The sequence below is a fragment of the Austrofundulus limnaeus genome, unplaced genomic scaffold, assembly GCF_001266775.1.
Source record: "Austrofundulus limnaeus strain Quisiro unplaced genomic scaffold, Austrofundulus_limnaeus-1.0 Scaffold1253, whole genome shotgun sequence".
In the NCBI taxonomy this organism is placed as follows: Eukaryota; Metazoa; Chordata; class Actinopteri; order Cyprinodontiformes; family Rivulidae; genus Austrofundulus; species Austrofundulus limnaeus.
In genome coordinates, this window is record NW_013953655.1 from 13,507 (window position 1) to 35,922 (window position 22,416).

At 41.3% G+C, this 22,416-nt stretch overlaps 4 protein-coding genes across 5 annotated transcripts; 1 reads left to right on the plus strand and 3 right to left on the minus strand.

Annotated features, from left to right (window-relative positions):
- Window positions 1-471: 471 nt before the first annotated feature.
- On the plus strand, window positions 472-5,410 carry ighmbp2 (immunoglobulin mu DNA binding protein 2; the record flags this gene model as incomplete). Of its 2 annotated transcripts, none has more annotated exon segments than XM_014031442.1 (14): window positions 472-641; window positions 734-929; window positions 1,021-1,118; window positions 1,207-1,370; window positions 1,448-1,648; window positions 1,738-1,885; window positions 1,960-2,134; window positions 2,292-2,474; window positions 2,565-2,683; window positions 2,764-2,858; window positions 3,735-3,858; window positions 3,948-4,760; window positions 4,838-5,037; window positions 5,168-5,410. In XM_014031442.1, coding segments are annotated over 14 exon segments (2,878 nt in total), but the record flags the coding sequence as incomplete, so codon positions are not given.
- LOC106534714 (zinc-binding protein A33) lies at window positions 5,360-8,842 on the minus strand. The gene is made up of 6 exons (XM_014031439.1): window positions 8,450-8,842; window positions 8,156-8,251; window positions 7,828-8,058; window positions 6,862-6,950; window positions 6,103-6,221; window positions 5,360-6,021 (listed from the first exon to the last, which is right to left on the minus strand). The coding sequence occupies exons 1-6, from the start codon at window positions 8,840-8,842 to the stop codon at window positions 5,456-5,458; spliced, it is 1,494 nt and encodes a 497-aa protein (XP_013886893.1). The 3' UTR covers window positions 5,360-5,455.
- Window positions 8,843-9,009: 167 nt separating this feature from the next.
- rapsn (receptor-associated protein of the synapse, 43kD) lies at window positions 9,010-15,095 on the minus strand. The gene is made up of 8 exons (XM_014031445.1): window positions 14,462-15,095; window positions 13,566-13,904; window positions 12,949-13,107; window positions 12,262-12,360; window positions 11,980-12,102; window positions 11,822-11,875; window positions 10,807-11,006; window positions 9,010-10,708 (listed from the first exon to the last, which is right to left on the minus strand). Exons 1-8 carry the CDS (start codon window positions 14,684-14,686, stop codon window positions 10,636-10,638), a joined length of 1,272 nt encoding a protein of 423 aa, XP_013886899.1. The 5' UTR covers window positions 14,687-15,095; the 3' UTR covers window positions 9,010-10,635.
- A 1,062-nt stretch (window positions 15,096-16,157) lies between these two features.
- Window positions 16,158-20,100, minus strand: kbtbd4 (kelch repeat and BTB (POZ) domain containing 4). Its single transcript, XM_014031446.1, has 4 exons — window positions 19,622-20,100; window positions 19,398-19,539; window positions 17,641-17,747; window positions 16,158-17,453 (listed from the first exon to the last, which is right to left on the minus strand). The coding sequence occupies exons 1-4, from the start codon at window positions 20,081-20,083 to the stop codon at window positions 16,593-16,595; spliced, it is 1,572 nt and encodes a 523-aa protein (XP_013886900.1). The 5' UTR covers window positions 20,084-20,100; the 3' UTR covers window positions 16,158-16,592.
- Between the last annotated feature and the right edge of the window lie 2,316 nt (window positions 20,101-22,416).

The window sequence follows — 22,416 nt, forward strand, 5'->3', positions numbered from 1 at the left end:
CCTAAATCACTCGTACGCACAACTTAAGAACAAATCTGTGCGTACGAACGGTTCTTGCATGAGGCCCAATGACTTTATTCCTATAGCACCTTTCACAGACATAAACATCACAATGTGCTTCACAGAGATCAAAATAGCTATATACAACAAAAACAGAGAATAAGTATAATCAAGAACAATTTAAATAAACAGAAAACAAGCTAACTTTGAATATTTTTCATTGAAACTAAGCACATATTTGCATGCACCTATTTCCCATTGTTGTAGTAATTGTTTTTTTAAATTTACTTATTGTTCTTAAAATTGGCAATAAACATTAAATGGAAAAATAAGTTTTATTATAGAGCCCTAGTACACATCCTTATATATAAAATGGGTAGATTTTTGGCAAGTTACCATATATTTTCTCCATAATACTAAAAAAAAGTTGTTCCTTTTTTCATGGTTTCTTAAAAATGACTTTGCCCTCAGGATATGGAAGGAGAACATTTCCTTGAAGGACCTTCAAAATAAAGGCGTTTGCCTTTTGAAGCTGCAGATAGGAAGTCAGTCCACAGGCCTGTATGGTCGCACAGTTGTTGTCTTAGAACCAAGGAAGCATCTTGGTTTTTTATCTCTTCCGAGCAACAGCTTCGGACCAGGTGAGATGAAAGACTAAACATCAGTGTTTCCAGGTCTTTGTTTGTTTGTTTGTTTGTTTTTGACTGTGGGGTTGGCTTTTTTTTTGTTCCAGGTGATATTGTTGGCTTGTATGACTCGTCTGAATGCTCTGCGACGTCACAGATATGCACAGGGATAGTAACAAGGGTCAGCCAAACATCTGTAAGTGTGGCCTTTGATGACTTGAAGGATGGCATCGGTTCTGACAGAGATGCTCTTTACAACCTGTTAAAGTTAGCCAATGATGTCACCTACAAACRAATGAAACGGTGAGTAGCATCTGTAATGTAAAACATTACTAATGTGTGTATAATGTATGATTTAACCATCATATTTCCCCTGTGTGTTTTCTGCATACAGTGCTTTAAATACATTAAATGGATACAGCAATGGACCAGCTGGAAATTTGATCAATGTTCTCTTTGGAGACACACAGCCTTCTTCTCACTCACAGCAGAGTGAGCGAAGCTTCACAAAATACATCTCAAACTAATAGAATATCTTGAAACCCCAATTAATGTTTGTGTTTCTGTTTTGTTTCATAAGATGAGGTTGAATTCTTTAACTCAGGCTTGGATGATTCACAAAGGGAGGCTGTCACCTTTGCTCTGTCTCAGAGGGAACTGGCTGTGATTCATGGACCTCCAGGCACTGGTAAAACAACCACTGTAGTTGAGATCATCCTGCAGGCAGTAAAACAAGGCCAAAAGGTACAAAACGTCTCGTTTATTTTAGTACAAATGTCTCAGACAGGCTCATTGTGATACCTGGGTTTTTGTGACTGCAGGTTCTCTGCTGTGCCCCATCAAATGTTGCAGTGGATAATTTAGTGGAAAGGTTAGCCTGCTGCAAGGCTAAAGTCCTGAGACTGGGTCACCCTGCTCGACTCCTGGAGTCCATCCAGAAACACTCTCTGGATGCTGTGCTCGCTCAGAGCGACAATGCAAACATCATTGCTGACATACGTCAAGATATCGACAAAGCATTTGTGAGTTTTATAGTTTAATTTGCACTCCTTTCACTATTTCACTTAAGTGTTATATTGTTTGGGTACATTTTTTCCTCTTATTTTTAAAGATGGGGATGAGGAAGATGTCAGTCAAAGGGGAAAGAGTAAACTATAAACGTGAAATAGGGGAGCTGAGAAAAGAGCTAAAAACCAGGGAGGCAACAGCCATCACCCAAATCCTGAAGAGTGCTGACGTTGTGCTGTCAACCAACACCGGTCAGTAGAGTCAGTCCTTTAACTGTAGCAGTGAAGGCGACGGGCAAACAGCGAGCACCTGTTTGTGTCTGCAGGAGCCTGTGATGACGGTCCTCTGAAGTTCCTGCCGGCGGAGCATTTTGATTGGGTGGTGATTGATGAGTGTGCTCAAGCCCTGGAGAGCAGCTGCTGGATCGCCTTGCTCCGAGCGCGCAAGTGCGTCCTGGCTGGAGACCACAAGCAGCTACCACCGACCATCAAATCACAAACGTAACATAACCTGTCCTGGTTTCATTCACCTTCAAGCATTTCATCTGAGCACCTTAACCGTATCATGCTTTTTTTTTTTTAATTAAATTATTTATCCTTGATCTAATGTTTGTTTTTTACTGTGGTTCAAATGTTTTTCTGGTGTTCACAATTACAGGGCTGCATCAAAAGGCTTATCTCTGAGCCTCATGGAACGACTGATCCAGATGTACGGAGACTCGGTGGTCCGTATGCTAACAGTTCAGTACCGCATGAACAGTGCCATCATGGAGTGGGCTTCCAAAAACATGTACAGTGGACGACTAACTGCTCACAGCTCAGTGGAGAGACATTTATTGAAGTGAGCTTCCATAACGTCATAGAAACGTGTCATGTTTCTGCACAGTCTCACTTTAAGAATGAAATGCTAAATGTGTTTTTGGTCCAACAGAGATCTACCTGGAGTCACTTGTGTGGAAGAAACCTGTACTCCCCTCCTTCTGATTGATACAGCAGGGTGTGGTCTGACTGAAATGGAGGTCACAGAGGAGCAGTCCAAAGGAAACCAAGGTTTAAACTAATTAAGATAAAGCTGAATGATCATATTCTGTTTGCTGTTGTGTGATTTAACAGTGTGTTCAATCTCACAGGTGAGGTTGACATTGTTGAGCTGCACATAAAAACCTTGACTGAAGCTGGAGTGAAAGCTAAAGATATCGCTGTTATCGCACCATATAATCTACAAGTAAGGCACAGATTCTTATTTTTTTTAAATTGTTTAGCAATTATTCCCCTCTGTTCCCCTTTGTGATGACATTTGTATCTATTTTGAAGTTATAATCTGTTACTAAGGCAGTTGCAGTGGGATACAAGGACAAAAATGCTGATGGTAAAGGAAATAAAAACCTATTTGGCTATAAAATGGCTACAATTTATTTTGTCAAAATTAATAAAAAATAAACATGAACTTAAAATTGATAATTGAATCAGGGCTTGAGTGAATCGTTACATCCCAATTGTTTGAACATCTTCGTTTCTTGAGATGAATGTACAATCTCATAAAAGTGAAAGTTTCAGAAAGAAATGCCAGCCTTGATGTTTGTTGTTGTTGTTGTTGTTGTTTTTGTTGTTGTTGTTGTTTAAAATTTTAAATCGAAAAAATATTTTAACCAATGTCATCGCAAAAGCAGAAACACGTTGGAATAATACCAGAAGAGTCTGCGTATATGATAATCAAAATATGATTTAATTGTGTGCAACAAACAAACAAAACTGAATCAGGAAGTTCTGCATGCTTGCGACTGAACGCGTCAGCAGAATACAGCCAATAATATACATCATGTCAACACCATGTGACAGTTTACAACCAATCACAGATTGCCAAATGTACTGTCCAGCCTATCACAAAGCTCCCAGCCCAAAGAGTCTGTTAGAGTTCAGTCCATTGCGGAGTCGTCCGGAGCCATCAGAAAGATAAGAGTGATGGACAGTGTCAAGGAGAAACAGATATAAATAATTAGACCATGACAACCAACATAAAATTATTATTACATATAATTAAACTAATTGTTACTGAAACCGTCAAGGATTCAATATCAGTGTTTTCATCTTTTTTATAAAGGTGGATCTTCTGCGTCAGAAACTTTCCTCACGACATCCAGAGCTGGAGATAAAGTCAGTGGATGGATTTCAGGGCAGAGAGAAAGAAGCTGTTGTGTTGTCTTTAGTTCGCTCCAACAGAAAAGGTAACGCCAGAAATGTAGGTTTCATTGATTGTGCCGTGTCTTCTGAGCAGGTGCAGTTTATTTATAAACATGTCTTTATTTAATTTTAGGGGAAGTTGGATTTCTGGCAGAGGACAGGAGGATAAATGTTGCCGTCACTCGTGCACGACGCCACGTTGCTGTAGTGTGCGACACACAAACTGTTCAGAATCATGCCTTCCTCAGATCCCTCATCACTCACATGACTGAATTCGGTGAAGTCAGGACGGCATTTGAATACCTTCCAGACATCGTGCCACAAAATTACAGCAGAGACCAGAAAGACACAAAGAGCACATCTGCTGCTACAAAACAGAAGGTCAAAGATCARCCTTCAAGTAAAGTGAAACAGAAAAGGCCTGCAGGTGTCAGCACGGTGGAACACACTGCGGGTTCACAGAATCACACGAAGTCCTGCTCATCATCAGCACCGAAAGAACAACAGCAGAGCAGCAGCAGGTACGCTGAAATCAGACAGCAGGTGGAGAACTTTCTAAAGGACTTGAACCAGAACGATTTACAGTTTCCGTCATCATTCAACTCCCACGACCGGCTGCTGGTCCATCAGATCTCTGAGGAGCTGGGTCTTGTTCATGAGAGCAGAGGTGAGGGCAGCGACAGGTATGTCACTGTCTCCAGGCCAGGGACCACAAAACCAACTGAGGAGCCAACACAAGAAGAAACCCGACCAGAAGAAAYCCAAACAGAAGAAACGGTCTCCGGTCTGCAGAGTGAACCATCACATCGGCCTTCATTAGACCTGAAAAGTTTACACCTGGAAAGAATGAAGCGAGAGCAGCAGAGAAGAGAAGAAACGGCTCAACAAAGAAAGCAACAGAAAAATGATCCCCCAGCTCCGAGCCAGCCGATGAAGAAGAGTAAAGGTTTATAATGAAAGTTAAAACCTCATAAAGTGATTTACTTGTACATTTGATACCAGTTTAACTCATTTCCCTCACAGGAAAGAACAAAACGAAGGCCGGCGCCTGTGACATCGCTGCCGCCGCCGCTCCGGAGGACGACTTCGACACTCTCATCAGTGCTGTCATGAAGGCCGACAGCATTTGTAGTTTTGTCAAGTGTAAAGCGTCCGTGTTAACACTCGGACAGCTTTGCATTTTCTGCAACAGGCAGTATTGTCTCAGTCATCATATACCAGAGGTAAGAGGCAACCAAGCAGCATTTGGTACAATTTTATTGTTTCGTATTTTGTGTTTATCAGGAATTTCACAGCATGGACAATGAGTCGGTGTAGTTATACATTTCTGTTACCATTATAAACATTTCTTAGGTTCATGGCTGTGGAGATAAGGCCAAGTCCCATGCTCGGCAGAGAATAAGCAAAGAAGGTGTTCTTTACGCTGGGAGTGGAAAGAAAGACAAATCGTTGGACCCCAGTAAGAAAGCACATCTGCAAAGAAAACTGGACTCTAAACTGAAAGATATGGCAACACAAAGAAAACCAAAGAACAAAGAGAGTTAATGTCACTAAATAAACACTAATTTAACTAATAATAAAACTACTCCTAATGTCTGAAGTCTTGTTTCTGTGTGTACCAGAGGTGGTGAGTGTATTGTTTTATTCTTTGTTCACTTTTAATGCCACTGGGCAGATGCTGAGGGGGCTGGCGTTTTTCCAGTCGTCACATAGTCCAACAGAGATGTAGGGGAAGATCTTCTCAGGGAAGACCTTCTCTGAGAATTTCTCCTTGAACGTATAGATCACAGAGGAGTCAGCTTTGTTACTGAATACTACCCTTCCCTTGTCGCAATCCAGCTCTATAGTGATCTTCTCAAGCGTGTGCTTCAAGGCGACCCTGGTCCGAGGCGAGTTCTGGGCCCAGACCGAGTCCTTGCTGCAGTAACCGATCACCCAGAAACCCTCGGCGGGGCTGAAGAAAACGGCGCTCTTTCTTTTGATGGACTCTCTGGCCACGCCCACGTACCAGTCTTTACCCTGGCCCAAGTCGACCGTCCAGCGGTGCTTTCCGGACGTAAAGCCACTGGCTCCCAGCACACACATGCCGCTGGTGCAGCGCTCGGGGTTATCGGGTAGAAGCAACTTGTTGCTGTACTGCACTCTGGTCAATCCTTGGGACAACTTCAGGTTAGCGTGAGCCGTGTTTGGATCCAGAATAACAGGAGCTGCAAAACAAAGTTCAGTGAATTGATGCTGTTGTATATCTCACAGTAAACTTTGTTTCTAACATTCGTTTGTTCACCCACTGTATATAACAACGTTCATCATCTTTTTCCAAACTTCATAGTCGAGTAATCCCAGATGTTTGGAAGAGTTGAGCAGAATGTCGTTGACACTCTCCGGGTCTGGGATTGTGGATGTGGCCCTGAAAATACGTTGAAGTTTTCACCACACTGTCTACTGGAAACAACCAATGGTGTATAAAGTACCACAAAGTGATACTTGAGTAAAAGTACAAGTATCTTACTAAAAAATTGGTAAAAGTTGAAGTCTCCTTTAGGAAAATTACTTGAGTAAAAGTCTTAAAGTATCTGATACTTTTTATACTTCAGCTAAAAAATAAAAAGTAAAATTATTGAATTAAAATGAGCAGTTAAATTTTCTGTAATGACATTTATTAGGTGGTGACCCCCCACCCCCTATGTATTAAAATAATTTATGTTAAATTTAAGATGTACTAGTTTAGCTGTTTCAATTTATATACTGTATCAAGGTTTACCAAACCTTTTTTACAATAAGCTGGAATAAAAACAAGCAAAATGAAATAAAAGTAACGACTTTCTACTTCTTTCCTTTCTTATAAAAATGTAAGGAGTAGAAAGTACAGAAAATTTTGTGAAAATGTAAGAAGTAGAAGTAAAAAGTAGGCTGAAAATAATTACTCAAGTAAAGTACAGACACCCAAAAATTCTACTTAAGTACAGTAAAGAAGTATTTGTACTTAGTTACTTTACAACTCTGGAAACAACAAGCGCTAAATATAGCAGATATTGGTTTGCACGTACTTTTTCTTTGTCTCCTTGTAGGCCTGAGTTTGAAAGAAGAAACACGTGTCGTCAGTGGAATTTTGCACTAGAAAAACATCACATGAGCTCTGAAGGAAGAGTTATTGAGATAGATGCAAACTTGTGTACAAATTAAAAAAATGATTTTAAAGATTGAAACAATAGAAACTAAAATGCATCAACGTATTTAGCACTTTTTTTTGAACCTCACTATTGCTGAGAGCAACTTTCCACATCAGTGTATTCAGATCCATTATCTTTTATTCACTTGTTCTTTTCAGCGTCAACTTTTCTTGCTCAGACCAACACCTTGCTCTACCAACTGAGTCACCTCTGTTTTTGCCTCCGGGTAAAAACACGATGCCCTTAAATAGATGTTTTATTCACAATAATGGGATTTTCAAGTGTAGGTGTGGAAGAAGACTCGTTTTCTGTTTTTTACTCAGAAACATCCCTCAGCAGTCAAATGATGAAAGTTGAAATAACTAKTTACAGTAACTGCATCACTTGAAGGAATGTTGTGAGAAAAAGGCCCTTTTTTTTTTGCCTGGAGCACAATTTTATCCCAAGTGCAAAAAAGAAGAATGCAGCCCCATATCATTATACTTCCACCTCTGTGCTTCACTGTCAAATCTGCTTAAAAGATCTCATTTCAAAAAATAAGTCTTAGTCACTCTTGAACAAATAATATTAAATCAGTCAGTCTTGTAATCAGCAAATGTTTGACTCTTAAACACTTTTGTAATGAGCTGAACTGTTCAAGTCACTCTGTGTGGCTGTAGCTGATTTACTCGTCTTGCTAGTTTGTGTGCATTTTAACAAACTGCTGTAATTTCCCAGACTGCTGTGTGTTTTTCCAGTAAATCAGTCTGTCATTATTTAGCAGACATTAAAATACTTGTTTCTCAGAGAGGAGATATTTTAGGATTAAAATGATTTTTTGTGGAACTGCAATTCTGTTTTTACCTTGAGGAATGACAAATCCTTTTCAAGGAGGACTTTGTCGATGTGGGAGATGGTGGAGAAGAGATATTTTATGTGCTCTTCTATGGTTTGGATCTTCTTGCTCATGAGCTCGGTCTTTGTTTCTTCTTCCTGATTGAGGACCCTCAGTCTCTTGCTTTCTTCTTCAGCGAGGAACCGGTGAAGCTTCTTGAACTCCTCTTTGATCGCTGCCTCAATTTGGGAGCTTTGGGTCTGTAAAGTTGGGGAAGTTGGTTATTTATCAGTGAGGATAAGTTGATGTTTGTGTCTCGTTGGTAGATTAAAAAAACTGGTAAAACTTTTTTCTTACCTTCAAGTATGTTTTTGTTTCCTCCCATTGCTGCTTTGTTTTGTTCATTAGTTTGACCTTTTTTTTCAAGCACTCCAGTAGTTCTGACATTTCAGTCTGAAAGTAAAACAAGTTAATGAGCAACTGTTTTGGAAGATTGCCTTTCAAATTATTCTGTTATTCTTTATTTATAATGAAGTCAGATTTAATTTCTGTTCAATTCTGACATTTTTGGGTACATTTATTTATTTAAAGCATTTTAAATCTCTTCACTCAACCAGAAAATACTTTTTGTCTTTTGTCAGTTCCTCATACCTTTTTGGCCAGTGCTGCTTCCTCTACAGGGCAGCACTTGTGTGCTGTGTGCTGCTTTGATATCTGGCAGACCAGACAGATGGGCTCTTCGTCATTGTTACAAAACACCTTCAGCTTCTCGTGGTGAAGAACACACTCTGCTGAGTCCTCGACGGTGTTTCTTTCTTTAAAATCCTCCACAGCGCTCTGCAGGTCCAAGTTGATGGGAGGCAACCCAGAGGAGGACTCTTTGCCACACACAGGGCAGTTTTTGCATCTCTTCACCTCCCAGAACTTGTACAAGCACACTCTGCAGACGTTGTGGCCGCATATTAAAATGACAGGAAGGCAGTAGATGTCAGAGCACTGAGGACACAGCAGGTCCAAATCAGAGAAAGAGTTTGCTCCCAGCATGTTGAAGTGCTGCTGGAGAATGAAAGAACTCCCTCTCTGCTTGTTAGGGCCTTACCACAACACTGAGAAATGCAGACAAACTAGAGGAGCGGGTTAAAGATGCTCATCCGTGCTATTATTAGAAACATTTTTAAACATAAAGTAATCCATCTAAAAGAAACAATACATTTAATTTAAGTGTCCTTTATTCTTCAAAATGAAAGACACAATAATGGTTTGACTGTGTACACGTTTCAACAACAAATTTAAATATGCCTAGAAAAACATAAATCTGGGTTTAAACATTATGGTAATAAAGCATTTATCCTCAAAGTTTGGAGGAAAAAACAGAGGTAGTTTCAAAATATATTAAATATACTGTCAGTAAATCATGCTTCTTTATTTCCTGAATGAACTTGGATAACGTGACGCATCTGTTCATGTAACACACGATGGCTCGTCATCACGTCGTTGCATAAACCTTAAACATGAACTGGCTGGGGTCCAAATATGAGGCCAAGTTTCCCAAAAATGAACAGCACAAGTGGTTGTGCAACAAAACCTGTACTTTGATTTACTACGAGGAGAGAAACATAAAGTCTATTTAAAAGGAAACATATCACTTTTTGAGGATTAAAAAAAAGTTCAACAGCATTAGTTACATTTTCTTGATGCAGCTCCAAATAACTGACTTTTACTGTGCAACTGAACGCATCATCGTATGCCAACTCCAAGCACAGCCACCAAAACTAACATGTTCATGAGATAATAAACCACAATGTCTGAACAAGGATTATTTTAGWTGATCTGGCTTTCTGGTCAAAAGGAGAATTTAGTTCAATGCGAATCATTAAAATGGAATAACTGTAAAACTCTACTAAGAAAAGCTATAATAAAGGTGAAAGAAAAACAAATTGATGTATATATTTTTTACATTGTTGCTTGGCATCCTAAATAAAACATGCAGCCACTCACTGAGATAAAAGCCCAGATTTGTGTCATGACCCTCGATGCAGACAAAATGCAACCTGTGATAGAAAACAAATAATTTACAAGAAAACATACAGAATCTGTGCTTCTCCTTTAAAAAGTCATGTTATCTGTGTGATTGGTCAAAAGTCCAATGTGTCTTGTTCCTGCTCCCTCATCCCTAGCAATAAAGAAAAAAAAAAAGAAAAAGCTGCATGAACCTGTTTTGTGAAGACATACTAGTTTTAATGGTTAAGAGTTGAGTTTTATAAAAGATTTCAAACAAATCAACCTAAAGAAACGAATATGAGAAACATATGTACATGGTTACATTTGTATGAAATTATTACATCTCAGAAATGGCTCAACGGTTGTGAAAAAAGAATCAGATGATTTCTTAAAAAAGAAAAAAAAGAGATTTGACTTTGAAAATAGCAAGGTACAAGACTAAGATCACAAATTATTTTACCAAAGACAAATTAAATACAACTTTACTAAACAATTCTGATATAATGAGTACACTAAGCCAGAAATGTTGACAGTCCAGTTCTCCTGTAAATGTTGCAACAGATTTCCAGTCCTCAGAAACAATGACGATTCGTCAGCTTATCTGACTTTATACTCTTAGTTGAGCATCATCCTCCTGTGGGATGTTGCGATCAGAGTTTGCGAGCCCCYAGTCCAGGCCGCTCTGTTCAGCATCCTGTCGAGCAGAGCGGTAAAATGTTGCTCTTTTCAGAATTCCAGCACATCTCGAGGCTGCCTGCTTTGCTCACAGCAGGTCAGGAGCCTGTGAGGCATTGTGCTGCGTCTGCAGATCCAACACACTGTCCCTGCATTGCAAATCACACAAACCCRGGCTTTATGGAGGACTTGAAACATTTCGGACAGCCCTTTGTGCCGTTTGTCTGCAGACACCTGGAAACAAGAGTCAAAGAAATGAAATGACTTTTTTTTTCTGGAAGACTCTGTATTTCCATCAGCAGATACCTCTGTTAAAGTTGACAAAAACCTACTTGAGATGGAAAATGTGGGAGCAGGGTAATGCCTGCAGCTTCTGGTTCCTGTCCCCGATGGACTCTCCACACATGCCGCAGTAAAGCTCCAGCTCCTCGACACACTGCAGGAACTTCACCACCTCCTCTCTGAGCTCATTCTGCTGCTTCAGGTTTCGGTAGATGCCTTCACGCAGACAGTGAACCTTCAGAGTGAACAACTAATGTGCAAAAACACGGTGATCAGCGTAACATAAAGACTGCTTCTTCAATAAACACAGTTTCTACCAACGCTATTGGACCATTTAGAATTAATGGCTAATTTGAAAGTAATAAGTGGGGCTTCTGCAGAAAGATTATAAACAACATCTTACCTGATGCAGATAGCTTTTTGAACAACTTTAAAATGGAGAAAAAAGACTTTAAATCGAAACTGATTGATGAATTAACAGCTAGACCATGTTAAAAGTACCTCCAACCTTAAATATTACATTGAAAACTATATTGTGGCTAATTTGTAAATCATTACACCACCTGCAAATTTTGCATTACATGGTTATTTAATTCTACCACAGTTACTTTCAAGTACAACTGTACAACTTTCAGTCCACCCAAAGGAACTTACTGCAGGAATATTCTAATATTCCTGCTAGAATAAACATGAAATACATAAACGACAAAAGTGTAAAAGTTAAATAACATTTTAATTATGATTAAATTCTGAGTCTGAATTTGTTTTAAGACAGCAGTGATCCACTTTTATTTTAGCTCTGCTCCGAGTTAGCATCCACCTGTAAACGGCTCCTGTATAGCTGAAGATCTGGCAAGATGATGCCAACTTACTTTGTCCTTGATCCACTCAGAATTAAACTCTATTCATCCAAATTAAGGCTATTCAAGGAGCTATCTACGATAGGTAAGATATTAATTGGTAATAACCTCTCCACAAAACCAAACTTTAAAAAATCTTAATAATGCTTTTGTAAAATCTACAAATTCTTTTATGCCTTTTCTATTTTTAAAGAACAGAAGTTACCTTGGTTCCCATCCCATCTGCAAGTTCCTGTGCTCGTTGCAAGGACTCCAGTGCCTGCAGAGTATTCACAAACACCAAGTATTTACCACACTCTTAGAAAAAGTATGTTTGTTTTAGGATTTAAAAAGAACTCGTTAGGTTGGTTTTCCTCTAAGAACCTTGTCAAATTCTTTCTGCAGAAGCCAACACTTCGCAACTCCCAGGTAGACGTGTGCTTGTCCAAGACGGTTCCCAATCTCTGTCATTATCCCCAGTGAAGACTCGTAACGAGGGAACGCTTTCTGAATAGAGAAAAAAGAAAAACACACACTTGTCAAGAAAACCCCACCCAAAATCAGGAAATAAAACAAATCTTTTCACTTTTCTAAACACAGGTGACAATGTATAAATAAATACCTTGAAAACAGATGCACTTATACGGATACAACAGTGTCACTTACATCAACGTCATGCCTGTAGCGGTGAATATCTGCAAAGTTTAGTAAACACAAAGCTTGCAGAGGTCGGTCACCATGCTGCAGAGCAATCTTCATAGATTCCTGTTGAGGCACAAAACACAGAATATTTCAGAAGTGTTTTCCGTCCAACACATCATGCTCCACTACAGTGTGTCCTCTGAATAATAGATGTATGTTATCACAGACGCTTACAGTTTTCCTATGATTCAAAGAAAGGAGCAGTCAGGTGTGTGAGTGGTCACCTTTCTGCCTCACCTTGTGCTCTGGTACGTGGAATATGACAGGATGTGTAATCTGTTTGGCTAAATGTGTTTGGCAAAAGTAATAAATCTGAAACGCATCCTGCTCTCTTGTTACTTTACTTTTGCACTCCAAGGCATTGACATCAAGCTATTTTTCACCCTCAGTACATAATTAGAACAGGGTTAGGACTTAAGCCACCCTTTTCATTAACACTTAAAACCAGCGCCTCGGAGCATATTTTTGTCTGGGTCTTAGGGATCATGCAAGCGCAACAAATGGCACTTGCAGCTGTCTGCAGCCCTGTATTTACTGAATCTCTAGCACTGGCATCCAAACGGTACCTTGGCGAGGAAACCTAAACYGTGAAATTCTTCAAGTTGCGTAGGTTTCTCTCTGAGGAGAGCACCGAAGGCTTTAAAACAATACCTCGCAGCACTCCATGGCATCGGGGAGGCGCTCCAGTTTCCTGTAGGCCACAGACATGTGGTACTGACTCATGGCTCGATACTTCAGGCTCCAACTTTGGCCGTAATCATTGACGAGCTCGGCGGCCTTGCAGGGGAAGAACAGGGCTTTCTCATAGTCCTGTTGGCAGATWTGGACAATTAGCAGGAAGTCAGCAGACATGTTAAACGAGTGGCTRCAACAGTAACACTTATTCATCAACTGGTCTGAAACAGTGACTTTTTTGTGTTTGTTTATTAAAATAACACATTATTTAAATGCTGCTTCATCKTATTGTCACTGAAACTGATCCTCCCTGGGAAGCAAGGGGATTATATTAACAAATCTCATATGTCAAGGGTACAACATAAACCTCCTACCAGCCAGCCTACTTAGTTTACAGCCAGACAACTCTATAAGCCAACCACTTGTGACCGTTGCACTATACTCAACTATTATCATAAACTGTAAATAACTTGTTGATTGTAATTCATATCTCCTGTGTACCCTAATTTTTAAGTAAACGTACAAGAATCGATCTTGAATGAGCCAAAGCACTGATCTGTGAACCAACCAGATTGTTTCATCAGCATCAGTACCTTCAGCTGAACATAGATGTTTCCTAGACTGCAGCAGACTCTGCACTCCAGCATCTTGTCGTCGTTGTTGTGCGCGTAGCGTAGGGCCTTCTCGTAGCTCTCCAGCGCTTTCTGGAAGACGCTGAGACCCAAGTAGGCGTTGCCCATGCTCAGACACACCTGGCCGTTGAGCTGCAGGCTCACGGTGGTGCCCTGCATGTTTAGGCAAGTCTTACAGTAGGAGACAGTTTTCTGGAAGTCGCACAGCTTCTCGTTGCTGCGYGCCAAGTTCAGGTAGCCTTCAGTCAGGTAGTCCGGGTCCTCCATTTCTCTGGCTGTGTCAATCTGATCGAGGGCATACTGAAGAATACATGTTGAAAAGGAGAATAGATGCTGCAGGTAAGTCACGTATCATCSTTTGAGGAAAGTTATATTGTTAGTCATGAGACCCCTTTCTTTTTTAAAGTCTTCATTAAAACTGGGGTTGTAGGTGGCGTTGGGATGATTATGTCAACAAGACACCCAACGCTGATTCTAAGGTTGCAAGGCACTTATTTACTCTGCATTGCATGGAAGCCACAAATTAACCCATGCTTCAACAGAAGACTGCAAATGGAAGATGGTTACCTTTGATCTCTTTGAATTCACTGATTGTAGAAGCGCTAAAATGCTACTACAGCAGAACTGCATCTGCCCTGAGCTGACGTGTTGACATATGAAACGAGATGTTCCGTAACATATTCGTGCGCGGATTTGCAACCATGCACCAGTTGCATCATGCAAATATTACACAAAGTAAAAATATGAAATAAAAATGTAAAATGTGAAGACGTTTGGGCTATTTTCACAACCCCAATGTTTGAAGGTTTGATGGCATTTGACTTCTCATGAAGCACTCTGTTGTTTTGGAATCTTACCTTGAGCATGTCTTTGTATTTTCCCATTTCTGAGTGAGCTGTGATCAGGCACCCCAACACTCGAAACTTCCCTCCAGGATCTGAGGTCTTTTCCAACACTTTCGTCCACACATGCAGGGCTTTGTCAGTCTGATTGGACTGATACAACTTCAGGCCCTTCTCTATCTGCTGCTTGGTTTGGTCCTGGCCCATCTCTGGTTCAAGGCGCCTCATAAAAATATTCATTCGTTTAGGCCATGCACGTCGAGTGAGGTAGGAAGAAAGCAGATCCTTCCCATGCACAGTACAACTTTAAAGAAGATCCCTTGAAGATGATCCTCAGGGGACGTCGATGCCAAAGGGCCTACTAGGTCCAGCTCTATCAGCTCCGGCTGTGCTGAGACGGAGGGGAAACCAAATCCAAGAAAGAAGATCGGCGACACGCAAAGACCATTCTTAACAAACGCTTTGAGACCTGGAGATCCAGAAGAGCATCATCTCCGTTCAGCCATGTGACGATCCTGTTTCATCATCAAAAGACTCGATGCAAAATTTCTCTCTTGGATTTCCGTTTGAAAAACACCAAAGAAACATGTATCCCAGCTGAGTACAAGATGTAGTGTCCCAGAATATCCACTCCCTCTACACCCAGGCCAAAGGAATTCTTAGCACCCCCGCGTCCAGCCCCCTCCACCTTCCTCCTCCTGCTGCAGCTACAGCAGATGGCCATGTCACTCTAGACCATGTGTCCCTTCAGGAATTATGTTCTGCCCTCAGCAAACCGTCCCAAGGTCAATACAGCTCCTAGCAATCTACCTTCCAACGAAACATTCCTGACTGACCAACACCAGACCACAAGTTTCTACGTCACAAACTTCTGCAGCATCAAAAACATCCACAAACGGGTCTGGCGGCGAGTCTCGTGTGTGAGGCTGTGGAATGTCATCTGGAGGCTAAACACAGCTTTATTTTTTCACAATCAAATGACTGCAAATCTGACGGGGCTCGTTACAACTCTAAGTTCCTATTGGGAGTCCTTCTGCGTACCCCCCACCCACCTGCCCCCTCCCAGCCTTCATCTTGGTGTCAGCAACTGATGCTCAGAATAGTTCGGAGTCTGACATGTTCCTGAGCTTGGGTTTCAGCTGCACATCAATGGCTCCTCTGTAGTAGCTTTCTGTCCAGTGCTTTTTGAAAACGGAAACTAAATTACGGATTTTCTTTCTTTGGTTGGGGGGGGGGGGATTATGTACGTTCCAGGCACATAGTTCAGTTCTGTACCACAATCAAGTAACTATGTTCCCATTAATTATGAAAATGTTGCACATATCAAAAACAAATTTGATTTTGCAACATAGCCTATCTAAACGCCTTGAAATTGGCCTCTGTCTCTTTAAGAACCTTCTACTGTTTCTGACACTTCCACTTCAGCATGTCTTCACAACAATGCTCTGTGGGGCGGGAGCTCAGCTGTAGACTGAGCTCCAGGGAGGGGCTTTGTGTAAAGAGGTGGTGCTTTGTACCAGCAAGTTTAGGCAGCTCCACATGGCTACCACAAGAGGTTCAATGAATCAAAGCAACACTCTGGTATGCTTTTGATGAGGGAATGACAAGCTCAAAAAAGTCAGTTTTGGATATCAGCCCCCCTTTAAGCCTTTGTTGAAGGAATGTTTCTTAAACTGTGAAAAACCCAAGAGTTGAAATAAAAAAGGTGACATTTTGTGGGGAAATTTTAACATTTTATATAATAGTCAACATAATTTCCAGCATACCTAAAAATATTGTAAAAATTAAAAAGTTACAAAACATCTCTGACATTACATTTATGAATACAAACTTCAAACTGTTACATTTATTCGGTCAAATCGGCGTGATAATCACAATATAGTGAAAGGCGTTTCCCACTGAATTGGTTCATGTAGATCTGTAAACAAGCAGGAAACAACAGCTTAGTTCATCACTGGTCACAGCATCACCACAGGTTTACTCCTCAGAAAGAGGCCCACAATGATATACTGGAAAAGAARCGACAGACAACTGAATTATCTTCACCAGGCCGGAATGAGCAACGCAGCTGAATAAATATGTCTTTATCAGCCGTCACAGGATGGCTGGAGAGTGAAGTCATGAAATCAGTGTGAAAATCTTTAGGTCATGCCAAAACAAACTGCCAGTTTGTGAGGAGGATCTTTATGCCTCTGATGAAGGAAACCACAGACGTGGCCGGGTTAAACTTTAGTGTGTTAGCGTCGCCTTTTTTGCATTTGTCTCTGAAGACGTATATGTAGCCGTTACAGCTGGCCACCTTCCACAGTGACGGGATGCAGCTCCAGACCTCAGGGAAACGCAGGCGCGTGAAGCTCTCCAGCAGGGGGTTGTAGCACACCAGGGAGTCTCCTTCCCCTACAATGAAGATCACATCCATGTGGACGGCAGCGTGCATGCAGCCCGCAAACGGCAGCATGTAGGGTTTGATCTGGCACCTTTTGGAGGACGTGTCGAAGCACTGAATGAGACGAGACGGCTTCGTGAAAAAGTCCATGTCGTTTTCCTCCCCTCCGAGCAGGTAGATGGTTCCTCCCAGGTTAACGCCAGCGGCCCCGGACACCGCCGTGTCCAGCTGGCTGGTCTCTGTCCACACGTTGTCCTTCACCGTGTAGTAGATGACGGCGTTCGAGAGCGTGTCCTGCAGCGTCTTACCTCCCAGCGAGTAGATGGCGTCCTGGGTGGAGACGGAGACCATGGTGTGGTGGAGGCGGTCGCGGGGCAGTGGTGCACAGCGCTCCCAGTCCATAGTGTGCATGTTGCACTTCCACATGCGGCGAGGGATGGACCCGCCTACCACGTACAGGTCACCGCCGTGTTTGCAGGCAGCGGTGATCTGATGGCACAAACTGTTCTGTCCRCTCACACTGATGGCATCGTCCTCATCGCAGTGCAGCGACACGGCGAGGGAGTGAGTCCGGGTCTCCTCTTTACCAATCAGGTAAATATGGACATTCTCCCCAATTTCCTATAAAMCAAACAGAYGCATCTGAGACACGAATATTCTTCWTAAGTGCATCATTAATGTTATAAAAAAGACAAAACATTAGATCTGATAATTCAGCCCCTTTTGGAGGATTATATGATTTTTTCTGAACGTTATTAAAGCCCACTGTGAAAATACTACTGGTTGAACACCCATAAGGAGAAACTACCTTAAGATTCTCTTGAAGGATGCAAGAAAACTCCTCTCTCTCAACCTTGTTGTGGTTAATCCACGACTCGATGGCCATCATTGGATTCTGGGAGGTTGGAACACCATCTGAACACAAACACAAGGCCCTTCAATTAAACTCATAAAAGTTGATGTTCATCTGTTAGCTGCTCCTTTCTGTGGGGAGTCGGCACAGTAAGCAAAGATGCCACTCTTGACTCAACATGGGCTCAAACGTGCAACCTCTGAATAATTAAACTGATGTTTTAAAGTAGATGTATTCTTTTAAATCCTTCTCTTTCACATTTAAATCATTCAGTTGGGACCTACACTCACCGGCCACTTTATTAGGTACACCACGCTAGTAACGGGTTGGACCCCCTTTTGCCTTCAGAACTGCCTCAATTCTTCGTGGCATAGATTCAACAAGGTGCTGGAAGCATTCCTGAGATTTTGGTCCATATTGACATGATGGCATCACACAGTTGCCGCAGATTTGTCGGCTGCACATCCATGATGCGAATCTCCCGTTCCACCACATCCCAAAGATGCTCTATTGGATTGAGATCTGGTTACTGTGGAGGCCATTTGAGTACAGTGAACTCATTGTCATGTTCAAGAAACCAGTCTGAGATGATTCCAGCTTTATGACATGGCACATTATCCTGCTGAAAGTAGCCATCAGATGTTGGGTACATTGTGGTCATAAAGGGATGGACATGGTCAGCAACAATACTCAGGTAGGCTGTGATGTTGCAACGATGCTCAATTGGTACCAAGGGGCCCAAAGAGTGCCAAGAAAAGATTCCCCACACCATGACACCACCATCACCAGCCTGAACCGTTGATACAAGGCAGGATGGATCCATGCTTTCATGTTGTTGACGCCAAATTCTGACCCTACCATCCGAATGTCGCAGCAGAAATCGAGACTCATCAGACCAGGCAACGTTTTTCCAATCTTCTCTTGTCCAATTTCGATGAGCTTGTGCAAATTGTAGCCTCAGTTTCCTGTTCTTAGCTGAAAGGAGTGGCACCCGGTGTGGTCTTCTGCTGCTGAAGCCCATCTGCCTCAAAGTTCGACGTACTGTGCGTTCAGAGATGCTCTTCTGCCTACCTTGGTTGTAACGGGTGGTTATTTGAGTCACTGTTGCCTTTCTATCAGCTCGAACCAGTCTGCCCATTCTCCTCTGATCTCTGGCATCAACAAGGCATTTCCGCCCACAGGACTGCCGCTCACTGGATGTTTTTTCTTTTTCGGACCATTCTCTGTAAACCCTAGAGATGGTTGTGCGTGAAAATCCCAGTAGATCAGCAGTTTCTGAAATACTCAGACCAGCCCTTCTGGCACCAACAACCATGCCACGTTCAAAGGCACTCAAATCACCTTTCTTCCCCATACTGATGCTCGGTTTGAACTGCAGGAGATTGTCTTGACCATGTCTACATGCCTAAATGCACTGAGTTGCCGCCATTTGATTGGCTGATTAGAAATTAAGTGTTAACGAGCAGTTGGACAGGTGTACCTAATAAAGTGGCCGGTGAGTGTATATAAAGAGGAATCTGAAATAAAATGCAGATTTTTTTTGGAAGAATTGTCTACATTTTAGTGTTTACATTGTTCCACTTTGAAACAAACACAGGATAATAAAAACATCTAAAACTGATGGTTAATGTGGACATCTGAACTTTAAAAAACTGAGGTTATTTTTTTTAAATAAGAAATTCTAATTTGGGTAGGACATAAAGCTGTAATACCCTTGATGATGTCCAAAAGGAGACACAGAGGCAGATTGAGATATTCTTCAGTTTGCTGTAGTTGAGCAAGATGGATTTTTGCGCACTGTTTGGCTGCTGTGTACAGCTCCTGGTCACTGTGTCTGTCTGCGAGCCACATCACCTAGACAAAAACGAAAAACTCAGTCTACATAAACACCGTGAAATCACACAGACTGTTACATTAATGGAGGGGGAGAAATCACCTGTAAGCAGTTCTTGACCTCCACTGTTCGTGAGAGGAAGCGGGAGCATTCCTCAAAGAGAGCCGTCAGCTGGTACATGTCTGCCATTTCATAAGTGTCCTGCAGCTCCTCCACCCTTAGTTTGATCGTGCCGTGATAGATGTARTCGATCAGCAGCTGAAAGACCGTGGCGCTAACGTCCTTCAGCTCGATAGTGCGGTTGTGGGACTCCTTAAGGTTGGATGTAAACATCGAGCGAAAGAAACTGCTCTGTGCAGACAGCACCAGTCGATGCAGATGAAACTCTTTGTCGTCTACAATGATGGTGACATCAGCAAAGAGTCCGCCTTCAAGGCACAAGTCCATGATGCTCTTCACCACCCGACTGGAGTGAGATCGGTCAGTAAAGGTGTATCCCAGGAAGTAGTTCTCCTCTCCCACAGAGCCTCCGGCATTGAGGCCACCTTCCTCGTTGGTCTCCATATCTGCTGCTTACTCTGCTGAGACCCAAAAAAATAACATTAAAACTCAGATTCTAATTTCTTTATAAGAAAAGCTGATCTAACAATTGTAAAATAAACACCACTTTCCCTTGGGTTAAGTAGTAAAACTCGCACGATTAAATTCTAGCTGCATTTTGATGGCAGTAGGCGAGCTCTAAACACGTTTCATTAAACTTTTGTTTAATTACGTAAGTAATTCAAAACGTGCTGATACAATGAATATGTCACACAAACTAAATACAGTAGATAACTAATTGTTTTGTAGGGTTAGTTGTTAATTGAATCTTCTACAAGAAGTGTAACAGCAGGTCTAATATATCGCTATTAAAACAACTTTACACTAAAATCTTAAGAAAAAAAGCATTTTGAAGAATGACGCATTTTAAACAGGGTTTATACATTCTGTGTTATTAATTTAATATCACATGACGGCAGAAAATCTGTAAATGAAAAACCACTGAAGCTAATGAAATGATGATTGGCTAACATGTGTTGTGCTAACGCTAGCTGCTGTGTTCGTGTTATATCTGGCATTAGCTTCCTGCTGTTTTCTCTGCAGCAAAATAAACCATTGTTTTACAGAGCTAAAGTTACACTAAGGTCAGGGACGCTTAAAGACGACAAGCTTAAGTGGCGGTTACCTTTAATCCCACTACTGCTACATCAGAATCAGCAATTTTGCACCGGAAGTAAATAAATCTCGTTGAGCTGGCCTGGCGATGACAGCTAGCATCAAACGCTTACTGCCACCGTGTGGCCGAACTSTGATACTGCAACTTCTGAAGGCCTGCTGAAGAGAACATGTAGAACATACCAAAAGAAATAAAAAAATAAATGTATTTATTTACAAACGCTTAAAGTTATGTATTTAACTTAAAGTACATAATTGCACATATTAAAAGCTGGATATGAGAGATGACATACTTAAAAAACTTTTTTTATTGTTATTATTTCGTGCCAGAAACAAGATTTAAATAAATAAGGACAGGGCAGCAAAATTATTCATCTAAATTTTAAAACAAAGAGACAAACAAAGCATAGGACTAGAGGAAGTAATTTTTTTTAAGTCATACCAACTACATTTTACACACTTATAAAATAAAATAAAATAAAAACTTGGTTTTCTAAGCAATCTACCTGCACATTTCACATCAGATGACCAGCAAGAAGCAACACTGAGAATGAAAATCCCTTGAACTTAGAACTAATCTAAAACATATCTACTTCCACCCCTAAATTTAAAAAGATTGAAACTCYGCACTATTTAGTTAGCTCATACAGATTTAGTTTTTTTGTTTGCATTTTTTTTTTACTGGTGCTTTAAAATTCCACAATAAAAAGGAAAAAAAAGAATATACACGTAGCTTTAGTGAAACCTTCAGGCTACAGGAAGTTTTTTTCAGCAGGTATTAAGTGTTCCCAAACTACTACTGACTCTTCGGTGGATATTTTTCAGCAGTCTGGCTTTTAGTGCCTTTTTTTTCCAAGCTGGAAAAAATGTGAGGAATTCGAAAAARAAGAAAGAAAAAAAGAAAAAGAAAAAAAGAGCAGAGGTATAAGAGATGTAGAGTCTTTATTTATTGTCACACAGAGAAGAATGAAGTCACATCTACAGATCAGGCTCCTGATTATTTTGTTGCTTTGGTTTGATAAGGTGCTTCAGGGTGAGTAAAAAACAAACAAAAAAATCTAACAACAGAGATTTGATTCAAACGTTTTATTACTTTAAGATCGTTCATGCACTGTGAAAGTGCGTCACAGACATTCAGTAATATTTATGTGCATGGATACATTAAAATGTAACATTTTGAGTGACTTCCTCTTTAGATGTTGCTGGAGGCACAAGGCCAATGTCTCATACTGCCTCATCCGTCTCTGATGCAAACCTCATGTTTGAGGTACATTTTTGTTTTATGCCGATTTAAATGTGCATGAAAATAATTGAGCTGGTTTCTCTCGAGCTGATGCAAAAACTATTTTTACGGCTTCGTTTGCAGTTGTTGTTGGGTGGGGTGGCCATAGACCAGGACAGGGTCTTCCTCCTGGATGAGGAGATGGCATCGATGAGGAAAGGGCGGCAATTTTTGGCTCAGATCAACGACGGAATCCCCAAAAGCTTGAGCTCCACGGAGCTCATGGTGCGGGCTCATCGGACAAAAGCTCTGAGTCCGGATCAGTTTGACAATCTGGTCCTGAGCCTGGTGTACTCGGCCCACCAGGCTCGGGTTCAGGAGAGCGAGGAACAGCGGCAGGCGTGGGGCGGAGTGCTCCTCCAGCTGGCAAACATCACCGTCTATGAACTACGTGGAAGTT

Excerpts from the sequence above, each read along its gene's own strand:
- LOC106534714 (XM_014031439.1), bottom strand. The coding sequence starts at position 8,842 with ATGCTGGGAGCAAACTCTTTCTCTGATTTGGACCTGCTGTGTCCTCAG. Across the intron at positions 8,059-8,155 it reads AAACAAAAACATACTTGAAG|ACCCAAAGCTCCCAAATTGA; the intron begins GTAAGAAAAAAG and ends CCAACTTTACAG. Across the intron at positions 6,022-6,102 it reads GATGAACGTTGTTATATACA|CTCCTGTTATTCTGGATCCA; the intron begins GTGGGTGAACAA and ends TTTGTTTTGCAG.